The sequence below is a fragment of the Miscanthus floridulus genome, chromosome 2, assembly GCF_019320115.1.
Source record: "Miscanthus floridulus cultivar M001 chromosome 2, ASM1932011v1, whole genome shotgun sequence".
NCBI classification, from domain to species: Eukaryota; Viridiplantae; Streptophyta; class Magnoliopsida; order Poales; family Poaceae; genus Miscanthus; species Miscanthus floridulus.
In genome coordinates this window covers 154,568,135-154,580,385 of record NC_089581.1, presented here as the reverse complement: position 1 = coordinate 154,580,385, position 12,251 = coordinate 154,568,135, and the positions used below count along the sequence as shown (strand labels likewise).

General features: G+C 46.2%; 1 protein-coding gene across 2 annotated transcripts; it reads right to left on the bottom strand.

Moving 5' to 3' along the window:
* Nucleotides 1-7,391: 7,391 nt before the first annotated feature.
* Nucleotides 7,392-10,630, bottom strand: LOC136540188 (probable mannose-1-phosphate guanylyltransferase 1). 2 transcript variants are annotated; one of them, XM_066532194.1, is made up of 4 exons: nucleotides 10,339-10,630; nucleotides 9,153-9,297; nucleotides 8,686-8,748; nucleotides 7,392-8,567 (listed from the first exon to the last, which is right to left on the bottom strand). In XM_066532194.1, exons 2-4 carry the CDS (start codon nucleotides 9,261-9,263, stop codon nucleotides 7,656-7,658), a joined length of 1,086 nt encoding a protein of 361 aa, XP_066388291.1. In that variant the 5' UTR covers nucleotides 9,264-9,297; nucleotides 10,339-10,630; the 3' UTR covers nucleotides 7,392-7,655. The 2 variants fall into 2 exon arrangements, with proteins under 2 accessions (XP_066388291.1, XP_066388292.1); XM_066532195.1 differs by having other exon boundaries at nucleotides 7,393-8,567; nucleotides 10,366-10,530.
* Nucleotides 10,631-12,251: the final 1,621 nt, after the last annotated feature.

Genomic DNA, 12,251 nt, shown 5'->3' with positions numbered 1-12,251 from the left:
GAAGTCTTCTTGTAGTACTTGTGAAGATAGAGGCGGTTGATAGCATGACAAGCTGTGTTTATTACTTCAGCCCAATAGTTGTCTGGAGTCTTGTACTCAACAAGCATTGTTCTTGCCATGTCAATGAGAGTTTGGTTCTTTCTCTCAACCACCCCATTTTGTTGAGGGGTATATGGAGATGAGAATTCATGCTTGATGCCCTCCTCATCAAGAAACTCTTCAACATTGGTGTTGCGAAATTCGGTACCATTGTCGCTTCGCACCTTCTTGATAGGTAGCCCAAACTCCCTTTATGCTCTTCTAATGAAGGTCTTCACCTTCCCTTGCACTTCACTCTTATCATACACAAAGAACACCCACATAAAGCGAGAATAATCATCAACAATAACAGGACCATATTTGTTACCACCAATGCTAACGTAGGCAACTGGTCCAAAGAGATCCATGTGGATGAGCTCCAATGGGCTTGAGGTAGTGATGATGCTCTTTGGTGGGTGTGGTATGCCTACTTGCTTTCTAGCTTGGCATGCTTTACATATCCTATCTTTCTTAAATTGAACATTCGTTAGTCCAAGGATATGTTCCTCCTTTAGATGTTTGGCCAAGTTTCTCATCCCAACATGAGCTAGTCGGCGATGCCATAACCAACCCATGCTAGATTTTGCCACTAAACAAGTCTCAAGCATTGCTTTACTTTTGTTGAAGTCAACTAGGTAAAGCTTGCCCTTCAAGCGACCTGTAAAAGCAATAGAGGAATCCTCCCTTCTAATGGTAGTCACACCCTTATCCGTAAAATGACAATCATAACCCATCTCACATAATTGTGATACGGACAATAAATTGTAACTTAACGAATCAACATGTAAAACATTGGAAATTGAATGATCTTGAGTTATAGAGATTTTACCGACATCAAGCACTTCTCCTTTTGAATTATCCCCAAATACTATGTTTTCACTTGGACCTTCCATTTGGGCATAAGATGAGAACATACTCTTCTCTCTGGTCATATGATTTGTACATCCACTATCAAGCACCCAACTTGATCTACCGGAGGAGTATGTCTACAAAACAAGTTTAGTTCCTTCTTTTAGGTCCCCAATTAGCATTGGGGCCTTGAGTGTTAGCCACTAGAATCTTAGGAACCCATAGAGATCTTTTCACATATATGTTGGACTCATTTCTAACATATGTGGCAACAACTTTACCAATGTTGTTGCGTCTCAACACATAGCTAGAGGACATGCTCTCATGGGGTGCATGGGCCTTGGGCTTGTAAGCATACTTATTCCTCTTTGGTATGATTGGGTTCTCCTTGACCTGCAGGCGAGTGTTAGATGCTTTAGGAGCTTGTTGTCTTGGTTGAGATGGTGCCTTGATTCTGTTGGTGCCACTGTTCTACCAGACCCCAGGACCTCCATGTTTTGGTGTGGAGCCTATAGGGCGTGGAACCTCCGTATTTCTATGCGGAGCCTCCACGATCTGCACTGGCTGCACCTATCCAATGGTCTCCTTCTCAAACCTAGTGCAAGACACTCTATTCACCATCTTTCTTTCACCGGTCTTGCCACCCTTCTTATGGTCAAGACCATCCTTGATAAAAGGATGTCTTCCTTGAATGAACTTGGGCTTCTTGCTTGCATCATCCATGCACCCACTAGCTATGATATTGTTGAGTCTTGCAATTTCCTTCTTCATAGCTTCCATATTAGCAAGGTTAGTAGCACAAGCTTCTAAATCAACATTGTAGCATCTATCACAACCCTTGCTAGTAGATGCATTAGAGATCTCACTTGCCTTCGTAGGATGTGAGGTTTTATCCCAAAGGATGCTAAATTGCTCTTCAAGCTCCTCATTTCTTGTCTTGAGGGCATTGTTCTTTTCTTGAAGAGTATTTAGGTCATTCTTTAGGGTAGCTATGACACTTTCCGCTTGGCCAATTTCCAAACATAAAGTTTCAACCTCACTTCTTTCCAATGCAAGAGCTTTCTTGCAAGTAACATAGAGTTTCTCTTATTTGGCAAGAGTAGCTTGAGTTCTCTCTAATTCATCTACCACTAAAGAGTAGCTTGAGTTCTTGCAAGTAACATAGAGTTTCTCTTATGAAGTTTTTAGATTTTTTATCCATTTTACTTACCAAGTTGTTTACTTCATCATCACTAGATTCATCACTAGAGTCCATGCCGGATTCATCACTAGATGGAGGAGAGGGTTTAGGCTTGGATTTTGATTTTACCTTTTCTCCTTTGCCCATGAGACAAAAGTGTGTAGATCTCTCCTCATCATCGGTCAAGTTGGTGAAGAGCTTTGGTGAGCAAGAATGCTTCTTGATAGCAATGGTTGCAACTTTCTTTGTTTCTTCTTCACTTGAGCTATCATTGTTTGAATCCCATTCATGACCAATATGAGCTTGACCCGAATAGTTTTTCTTCTTGTGTTGGGTCTTGTCATCTTTCTTGTAGTGCTTCTTCTTCTTATTGTCTTTCTTGTCCTCTTTGTTCTCATAAGGACAATCGACAATGAAATGCTCCGTGCTCCCACAATTATAGCATTTCCTCTTTTGCTTGTTGGGAAATCTCCTCTTCACAAACTTGTACCCTTCTCTTTTCAACCCCTTCTTGTACTTCCTCATGAACAAAGCAATATCACCAATCTCATCAAAAGATACTTCATCATCACTTGAGTCACTTGATGAATCAACCGTTTCAACCTTGCTTGATCTTGATCTTGGTGGCTTGCTCGAGGTGAAGGTCTTGTTTGATTTGTTTGCATTGAGAGCTACCTCCTTGACCTTCAAGTTCTCCATCTTTGCTTCTAGCTCTCCAAACTTCTTCCTTTATTGTATCTCCATCTCCATGAGCTCATGAGTTAGTATTCTTCCAAGGACATCACTAGGGGTGAACTCTTCAAACCTCTTCTTCTCTCTAATCAATGTCACAAGAGTTGGGTTTCTTGGTGCAAATGCTTCCAACATCACTTTTACAACATGATGATCATTCAAGTCATCCCCACCCAAGCCTCTAATCTTGCCAACTATCACCATCAATCTATCAAACATCTCTTGAGGGCCTTCTTCATCCTTGATAACAAACCTATTGAGTTGAGCCATCAATAGATCAATCTTGGACTTCTTTACCTTACTAACTCCTTCATGTGCAAGGTGAAGGGTGTCCCAAATCTCCTTAGCAATCTCCAAACCAATCACTTTGTTGTACTCTTTCGGGCTTAATGCACTTAGAAGAGCACTAGTAGCTTGAGCATTGCGATGTATCATAAGAATCTCTCTTGGTGTGGGATTTTTGGGATCAACGGGATCTTCAAAACCTACACACACAATATTCTAATAAAATAAGCCTTCATCATATGCTTCCACTTGGCAAAGTTGGTCCCATCAAATTAGGGTAACTTGCCCGTGGGTATGTTGATGTGAGTGTTAGTAGGTAAATTTATGAAATCATAATTAAAGGATACACTCGAATATGATCTCTTGGTGTTAGACTTGAGTGTCCTCTTTAGTAGCCTTTGAGCATAGTACTCATCATCATCATCTCCATTCTCCGACTCACTGCTGGGTTGTGGACTTGATTGCACCTTTCTTCTTGCTATGTGTTTCTTCTCCTCTTTGTTCTTGTTCTTGTCCCTTTGCTTATCTCCCTTTGAGGATCCCTTAGCACCAAGCTTGAGCTTTGGAAGTCGCTTAAGCGCTGCTGTGGCATCATCCTTAGGAGCTTTGGGTTCCTCTTCACTAGGAACATCCTCAAAGCGGTCCTCTCCATCTTCCTCCGGTATCCTTTCTCTAGGACTTGCCATTTCCTCACACGGTTAAGTGCTATCACGAGGAAACCTACTCTAATACCAATTGAAAGGATCTAGCAAGTGGCCTATAGGGGGCGAATATGCCTTTTTCTAAAATTTAATCACCTTATGAAAAACAGTCAGAACGTGGAACCTCCGGGTTTGAACGCAGAGGTTCTAGGACGTGGAGGTTCAGGGACGGAGCATGGAACCTCTAGGGATCAGAGTATGAAATCAATCTACTGTGGAATTTAACGAATGAAAAATAGATCGAATGTAATACTAGCCTTCCTAGGGAGTATGTTGAGCTAAGCAAACAGTCGATTGCACCTAGAAGATGAGGAATTCATAGATCAGATGCAAACCCTAAAAATCAATCCAAATCATAAGTAGTAGCAACAACAACAGCAATCACATTGAACACAAGGATTTATCCTATGGTTGCACTCACCACAAAGGCTTGTCTATATCCACATTATTGAGGTTAGCCACAAAGGTTATGGAGTCTCTTTCAACTCGCTCCTTTTCTCTAACCTATCACCAAGGCAATGGGTTAGAGGGTTCCACTAAGTCACAAAGGGTAATACAAACTTCCCAGAGCTCAACCATAGTGGATTGGGAGCTACTGGAGTACTAGGTGACCACTAGCCATCTAGGAGTCAAGCTCTAAGAGTACCGAACACACCAAACGGCTAGGGCTTCATCAAGCGCACAAGAACGGAGGAGAATGATCTTCTCGGGCTTTCTTACACTCTCTAGAGCCAAATTCCTTAAGGAATCACAAAGATTTGAGTAAGGGAGTTGAGAGCACCAAGCTTGGGTGAGAGAGAGAGAGCTTTAGTTTGAGTCTGAGTGAATGAGGAAGAAGATGGCCGTTGGGGCGAAGGGGTATGGTATAAATACCACCCACGTCACCCACAAAACGGTCTAGTCAGATAGACCCCGGAGCCTCCGCGTTTGAGCGCGGAGGTTCTGCGTAGGCCAGAGCAGATAGAATTCAGCCTGGGTGGCCTTTTGTGGCTGGGATTATTTGAGATGTAGATGGAGTTTTGAGCACTTGGTTCCACTCAGCACACCATTAGTATCCCCCTTGATAGTATGGCTTGTCCTATGACTCAATTTCAAAATATAAAATGAATTAAACTAGCTCTTGGAACCATGACAAGCCATCCATTTGAGTTGAGGGATCTCCTCATTTGTTTATTTGCATCCACGATTAAAGATATGCTGTCAAACACTTGTCAAAGTCATTAGTCCTTTAGTTATGTGGTCAACATCACAAAAATCCACTTAGAACTTGATTGCACTTACAGCGCCCCAACTGCCTCCTCGTTGCTTCAACCCGGCATCGTGCCGCCCTCCCTGCCGCCACGCTTGTTCCCCCACGCCCTCCTCACTGCTCCGACCTGGCATCGCGCGCCTTCCCCGCCCACCTGTCGCGTCGCCACGCTTGCTCCCTTGCGCCCCGAACCGCTGGCTCCTTGAACTCAGGGTGGGAGCCGAGGACCACCGGCTACCCTTTTTTCTGAGATCCGTCGTCTCCTTGAACTCAATGTGGGCGCCATCTTCTCCGCTCCTCACCCTAGGCCGCTGCCTCCAGTGAACACATGTCGACGAGCCTCCATTCTCCCAAGCAGCAAAGAGATGTGCTAAAAGCGCATGTTGCAAATGTATGCTTCAAGTGTTTCAGATGTTTCAAAGGTATGCTGCAAGTATTTTTATACGGATGTTGCAAAGTAGATAGGGACGTTGCATATGTTGTAACAGTTATACACGTGTGTTGCAAGCTTCTGTTCCTAATGTTTCATTTGTTTTTTCCAGACATATGTTGCAAATGTGTTTATTTGAATGTTGCATATGCTTTACAATATTTTTCAAGTGTTTTTCAAGTGTTTTTGCAAGTATTTCAGACGCATGTTTCAAGTGTTTCATCTGTCTTCTGACGTATGTTGCAAATGTTGTATCTAAATATTTCAAAAGTAGATCGGGTGTCGTATCTCTATCCTCACTTTTTGCTGCCTTGCCTCGGTGTCTCCTCCTCCCCCGGTGTTGGCTGTCATCCGTCGTCTCCTCCCCTCTTCTCGATGCTGGTGATGTTTGGAGAGCGCATAGGCCTGCGTAGTCGCGCGAAACGACGTGAGAAACGAGTGTAGGCGTGGATGTCTGGACACCCCCATCCGTCCGGACGTCCGAACACTAGCAAGCCCCATGCAAGTTCTATACAAGTAACCAAACTTACCCTTTTCATCCGTTCGAGGAGTGGCTAGGAGGTGGCTTGTCGACGAGACGACCAACCCTTTTGTTTTCCTCATCTTGCATCTCGATCACAGTTTAATGCTCCTCGTCGTTGGTTGGAATCTCGCTGTCTCTCAACCTCACTTCGGAATCGATTGTTAGGCAAGACCACTGGCCAAGGAAAGCTTTGTCTACATCTGCTAAACATAAGGTTATTCTTCTAGAAAATCCAAAGTCCTTGTAGAGACCAAAGTACAGGCGAACCTAAACATTTCAGGTTAAGGTTTGTGCTTGAAGGAAAAGTCTCCTACTTCTAGTTCTGATGATGCAAGTAATTGTTGTTTAGTCTGAAGATTTGTCGCTGGCATATAGATACAGCTTGCAATCAGCATAATACATCAGACGAGATACTTAAGGAAAAAAAAAGGGCAGATCCACGGACCGCATGACATGACTGCTTAACCACCTAGACAAGCCAGTCTATCTGGGCCCTCCAAATTCCAAGTTTTTTCATTTTCTCTCCATCATATCAATTTTTGGACGTATGCATGGAGCATTAAATGTAGGTAAAAAAAATAACTAATTGCACAGTTTGATTATAAATCACGAGACAAATCTTTTGAGCCTAGTCAGTCCATAATCGGACAAAGTTTGTCAAATACAAACGAAACGTGCTACAGTGTCCAGATTGTAAAAATTTACAATCTAAACAAGGCCTGCAACCGAATATATATGCTCACACTGCCAGGACCAGAGGAGCTAGAGATACGGACAGAGGACTAGCAACCTACTCCCTCCGCCTCGAAAAAAAAAAGTGATGTTTTTTTTTACTTTGAGCCATTGTATTTGACCGTTTATCTTATTTAAAATTTTTGTGTAAATTATAAAATAAATAAATTATTATTAAAGCATCTCTAATGATAAAATAAGTCTTAACAAAATAGATGATATTTATATAAAAAATTGAATAAGACAGATGGTCAAAAAAGATGTCTGAAAGTAAAAAAACGATACTTTTTTTGGGACGGAGCGAGTAGAGTACATTAGCCATAGCCAGAAAAAGAAGAAGAAGAAAGCAATTTCTGGGTGTGCATAAGGCAGTATAACCTCCCCTCAAAAAAAAGGCTGTATAACCTGACATATATCTTCCCTGAAGAATAGCTTACTATGTTCCGTGACAAATTTCATTGAAGAACTTCAGTCGACTTTAACATTTCCTTAGAAACTCTCAGATGGGCAGTAGCTCAATCACCCGTATCTATATGGAATGACATAAGAAATTTTTTACAATGGTTGGGGGTAATTTCATTAGGAACGCATCCACTTTATGATAATCTGCTAGGGATGGAGAACCAAGGAGTTGCTCATCAACTTATAATAACACGACGAAAACTTTTGTTATTTCCATTCATCTGATCCCTATCTACACGCACGGAGCGAAACCTGAAATTCGTCTTTACCATACATAGCTGACAAACACTAGACAACTGGTTACAGTTGTAGACAAGAGACAACCGAGCAAAAAATCAAACAACAAAAGTATGAAGCACATTGCGATGGGATGCAAGGGGCCCTTGTAATTTGGATTTGGCGCCCCACCCAGATTTCCTCCTCCTGGATCACAATCACATGACGATCTCGGGCTTGAGGATGCTGGATTTGATCTCCTTGTGCGGGAGCACGACGCCGCCGTTGCTGTAGATCTCGTCGCAGACGTGCACGTCCTCCCCGAGGATGGTCATGTTCTCCACGCGCGCCCACTTGCCGACGGTGGAGTGCCAGCCGATGATACTGCTGGAGACGCAGGAGTGCTGCTTCACGCGCGCGCCGCGCATGACGGTGCAGCGGGACAGCCGCACCCCGGCCTCCACCACGCAGCCCGGCCCGACCGCGACGTCGGGCCCGATGAGGCAGCCCTCCCCGATGACCGCGGTCTCGTGCACCAGCACGTTGCCCAGGACGTGCGCGCCCGACGCGAGCCTGGCGGGCGCCTTCTTCCGCAGCGAGTCCAGGTACAGGCGCAGGCCCGTGATGTAGTCCCTCGGCTGCCCGATGTCCATCCAGAACCCCGGGAGCACCATGGCGAAGAGGGCCTCGTCCGCCGCGATGCGCGGGAACACCTCCTTCTCGATGGACGTCGGCTTCAGCTCGATGCGGTCCAGCACGGACGGGTTCAGCAGGTAGATGCCGGCGTTGATCTTGTTCCCCACGAACACCTTGGGCTTCTCCACGAACCGCTCCACCTTGCCGGTCCCCTCCTCCATGACCACCACGCCGTACTTGGACGGCTCGTCCACCTTGGTCACCATGATCGTGGCCTCGCCACCGTGGGCCCTGTGGAACTCGATGAGCTCCGCGAACGGGTACTCGCTGATCACGTCGCTGTTGAGCACGAAGAAAGGGTCGCCGGAGCCGTCCACGAGCTTGTCGCGGGCCAGGGCCAGCGGCCCAGCGGTCCCGAGGGGCTCCGTCTCCTGAGAGCAGGTGATCTTGATGCCAAGCTTGCTCTCGAAGTCCTTGAGAAAGTTGAGCATCACCTGCGCGCGGTTGTTTTACCAAAAGCATCGCCAGTCAGATAGATCTGAGCGTCCGACAAATGCACAAAGGTTCATCATGTGCGCTCCATGCTGATGGAGACAGAGACAGGACTGTTACCTCAGGCTGGTAATTGATGGCCAGGACAACCTCTGTAACACCAACTTCCTTCAGAGCCTCGATCTGGGTATCACAGCATTCAGTAAATTCAGTCAGTTGAAGGGTTACTAAAAGTCTAGAAGAACCAAATACAGTATCAATTCAGCAACAGCAAGCAAGTGATCCTGCTTGTTTTCTGGTGACTCGGAAAATTCGAATCATATCAGAGACATCCATGTGTTTCTATTGCGATTATTTGTCACCAAGAAACACAGGAGCAGCAGTGCAGGCAGACGACTATTTCTGTGAGGAATCTATTCACATGGATCCACCTTATCAAAGCATGATTTGCAGCTTGTAACAACTCAGACTGGTCAACCATAGCCAATTCCTACAAATGGACTTCCCTGGTTCTCCCTGAGCTGTATCTAATGACTTGGTAAATAAAGAAGTGAAATTTGTCGCCGAGACGGAGCAATCGTGCTAACCTGATGCAGGATCATGGGCTTGTTGCCGAAATCCACCAGCGGCTTGGGCACGCTGAGCGTCAGCGGTCGCAGGCGGGTGCCAAAGCCTCCGACGAGAATGAGGGCCTTCATGGCTTCAGCAATCAGCAGTCCTCCGATCCAGAAGCTGCGGCCACGGAGCGTACAGTTAGCAGTTAGGGAATAGCCACTGAACTCCAGGACAAGCCCTCTCCTCCTCCCTGCCCCCCCCCCCTGCCTACGCGGACGCCATGTGTGATGTGCCCCCGGAAAGAACCCACCCAGGTGGCAGTGGCATGGAGCCTGCGGAAGCTGCAGGCATGGTTTGTATATATATATATATATATAGAAAGTTAAACCAACGCGGCAGGCGGCAGGCGGCAGGCGGCAGCCCTGATTCGAAGGCCAGCACGCGGATAAGGACGACCTGACGTTCCAGCCCTGATTATCGGGTAGGTGACGAGGAATACGGCAAATGCAGCTAGAGGAGAGCAGATCGGCCGATCGGGGGTATCAGCAGAAGTGGAAGGAAATGGTAGGGGGCCGCGCGCGCACGAGGGCCTGAATGCGTGATCCATCTATAGCTCTGTCCGTATCCGGGCGCAATATGCTGCTGAAAACGCAGTTGTCCCTATGCTTGTACTCGTAAATTCTAGCGGCTGCTGCCTCCCCTCCCACCGGAAAACCAACCAAACAATTATAGATATCCGGCCACCGCAACAGCTGACTTTTCTATTTTTGTCTCTGTGCATCTATTAATCAATCCCTAGTAGTATCTTTTTTTTATGGGCGAAATGGTTACAGGCTGGATCCATGATGATGATGAGAGATGAGGTGATGGCATGCTCACCAACAGTAGTATAGTTCCAGAAAAGAAAAGGGAACAGGGCAAATGGGAAAGGAACGGAAGAAATGAACAGTGGGGGTTGCTCTCGCTCATTGCAGATCTGTCCTGGCCTGGATGATCTTGTCTAGTTGTCTGCGGCTTCGTGAAATCTTTAGGCGTCTCCCTACCGACACAATCACACAATGACCACCGCGAACCATCACGGATGAGATTAAAGGTGTGAAAAGACATGGTGATCTGTCCCCAACCGACGGCGAATACAGGCACTGACGCAGAGAGGAAATGAGAGAACATAGCAGAAATCGTAACAGGCAGCAGCAGAGAATTCGCATGCCAGCGCACCTTCTCTGCAAAGCGCGGTGTACGCACCTTGAATCCTTGACGCGGCGGCGGCCGTCCCGAGACGACGAGAGAGGGGGAGGCGTTTCGGTCAACGGCGGCGGGAGCTGCAGCGAGGAAGAAGACAGGGACCGGGAGAAGGGAGGAGGAAAAGCGTCGGTTGCGACTCAAGATCGACGCGGCTGCCAACGACCGACGCCGCGCCTTTATACCGGTTCTCCTCCCTCTCCCTTGAGCACTACTAACTTCATGCGGTTGACGCAGTTTAATGTACTGGCTTCGGCGCCAATTAATCATCGAACTTTCGTCTCCTCTCTTTCTGTATTTTGGCAGCAACGATTTGCTGGCCCGAGCTCGTCCCACGCCACCTACCCCGCTACCCGGAGACTAAACAACGGGCGCCCACCAGCTTACGCAGAGGCGTCAAGCGGGAGGATGACATGCGGGCCATATGCTGCTACCTCCGGCGGCACTGTACCACCTCTGAAGTTAGGCGCGTTCCCACCTCCGACGACGAGGACGCCGGCGACCTGGTGGTCTGGCATTACCGATTCCTCTCTTGCGCACGGTTTGGCACTGTGGCCCGTGCTTTACGTGGGCGCGCGGGCTCGATGGCCAAAGGGCCCGCGGGCCGCCCGGCCCGTCCTTCACGGCCGTGTTTATCGGCGGCACGCCACCTCGCCATTCGTCCAGGCACATCGCACGCCTGGTACGTGGGTCGCGCGCGTTCATCTTCGCGCCTGGCTTGTTTCTTCGTCTTGGAGGGAGAAAGACTTCATACGAGTTTAATTTCGTTTTAGACGGTCCTGAAATTGGGTAGGTACGAGTACAACAAAGGCACGAATTGGTCACTGATGGCCAAGGGCCGGACCAGATCCTTGGTACTAACGAGATTTCCTAGCAGGTCAATGGACGGCGTCCGATTGTACCTTCCATTTTGCTACTGCTCACGCTGACTCGGCTCGGCCCGTGCGTGATACTGATACGGTGATACCTTCTCTTCATCAACTTTATAATAACTGCATTGGAAGCAATCCTGCGCGTGAGCTAGATAACTGAGCCGATTTAATTTTTTTTAATCCCATGGTTTGCAGTGCTTTGAATACTGCTGTATGTCTTCATTACGTACCACGTATCCGGAGCTTTGAGTGGGAAAACAGAATGATCAACATAATCACACAATTGTGAATCTTTGGGTGGGAGACAAAAAAAAAACTACAAATAGGTATCATGGCCCAAATTTTACGTCTAGGCGAACACTGACCTATAGGGAAAGTTTATGATCATTCATTATACTCCTTCCGATCATAATTTAAATGTAAACTAGCCTTTTTGTTAGCATGGTCTTCAAAGTACAACTTTGAATAGTGATTTATTGATAAATTATTTATGAAACATAGCAGAATTATACTTTTATGAAACTACAGCCCTGTTTGATTTCTACAGGCGCTCCGAAAATCCCTGACACATCGAATGCTTAGACACATACATGGAGTATTAAATATAGACTAATTACGAAACTAATTACACAACTTGCGACTAATTTGCGAGATGAATCTTTTAAGCCTAATTAGTCCATGATTTGACAACGTATTGCTACAGTAAACATGCACTAATAAGCCCGACTGGTGTTGGTTTGTTGTGAGAGAAAAATATTATACCCTGGCTGATAAACCCTGGCTGAAACCAACAAGCGAACAGGCTAAATAGTGAGACCCTATATCTATATCTATGTTTTATAATACTAATAAATCCTAGTAGAATTTTATCTTGACATGCAATCCATCTACATCAGTAGCCTACTAACGCATATAATTATGGCACATATATATTCATGCGAGCAATCCACCTCAACAAGCCATATGACTTCCTAACTTGCATAAACAATATTGGACTTAAATTACCTTTGTTTCATG

Bases quoted from the DNA above. Each gene is read 5' to 3' on its own strand.
- LOC136540188 (XM_066532194.1), bottom strand. From the start codon at position 9,263: ATGAAGGCCCTCATTCTCGTCGGAGGCTTTGGCACCCGCCTGCGACCG. The intron at 8,749-9,152 runs GTTAGCACGATT...TGTGATACCCAG, and splicing joins AGCCCATGATCCTGCATCAG to ATCGAGGCTCTGAAGGAAGT. The intron at 8,568-8,685 runs GTAACAGTCCTG...AACCGCGCGCAG, and splicing joins CCATCAATTACCAGCCTGAG to GTGATGCTCAACTTTCTCAA.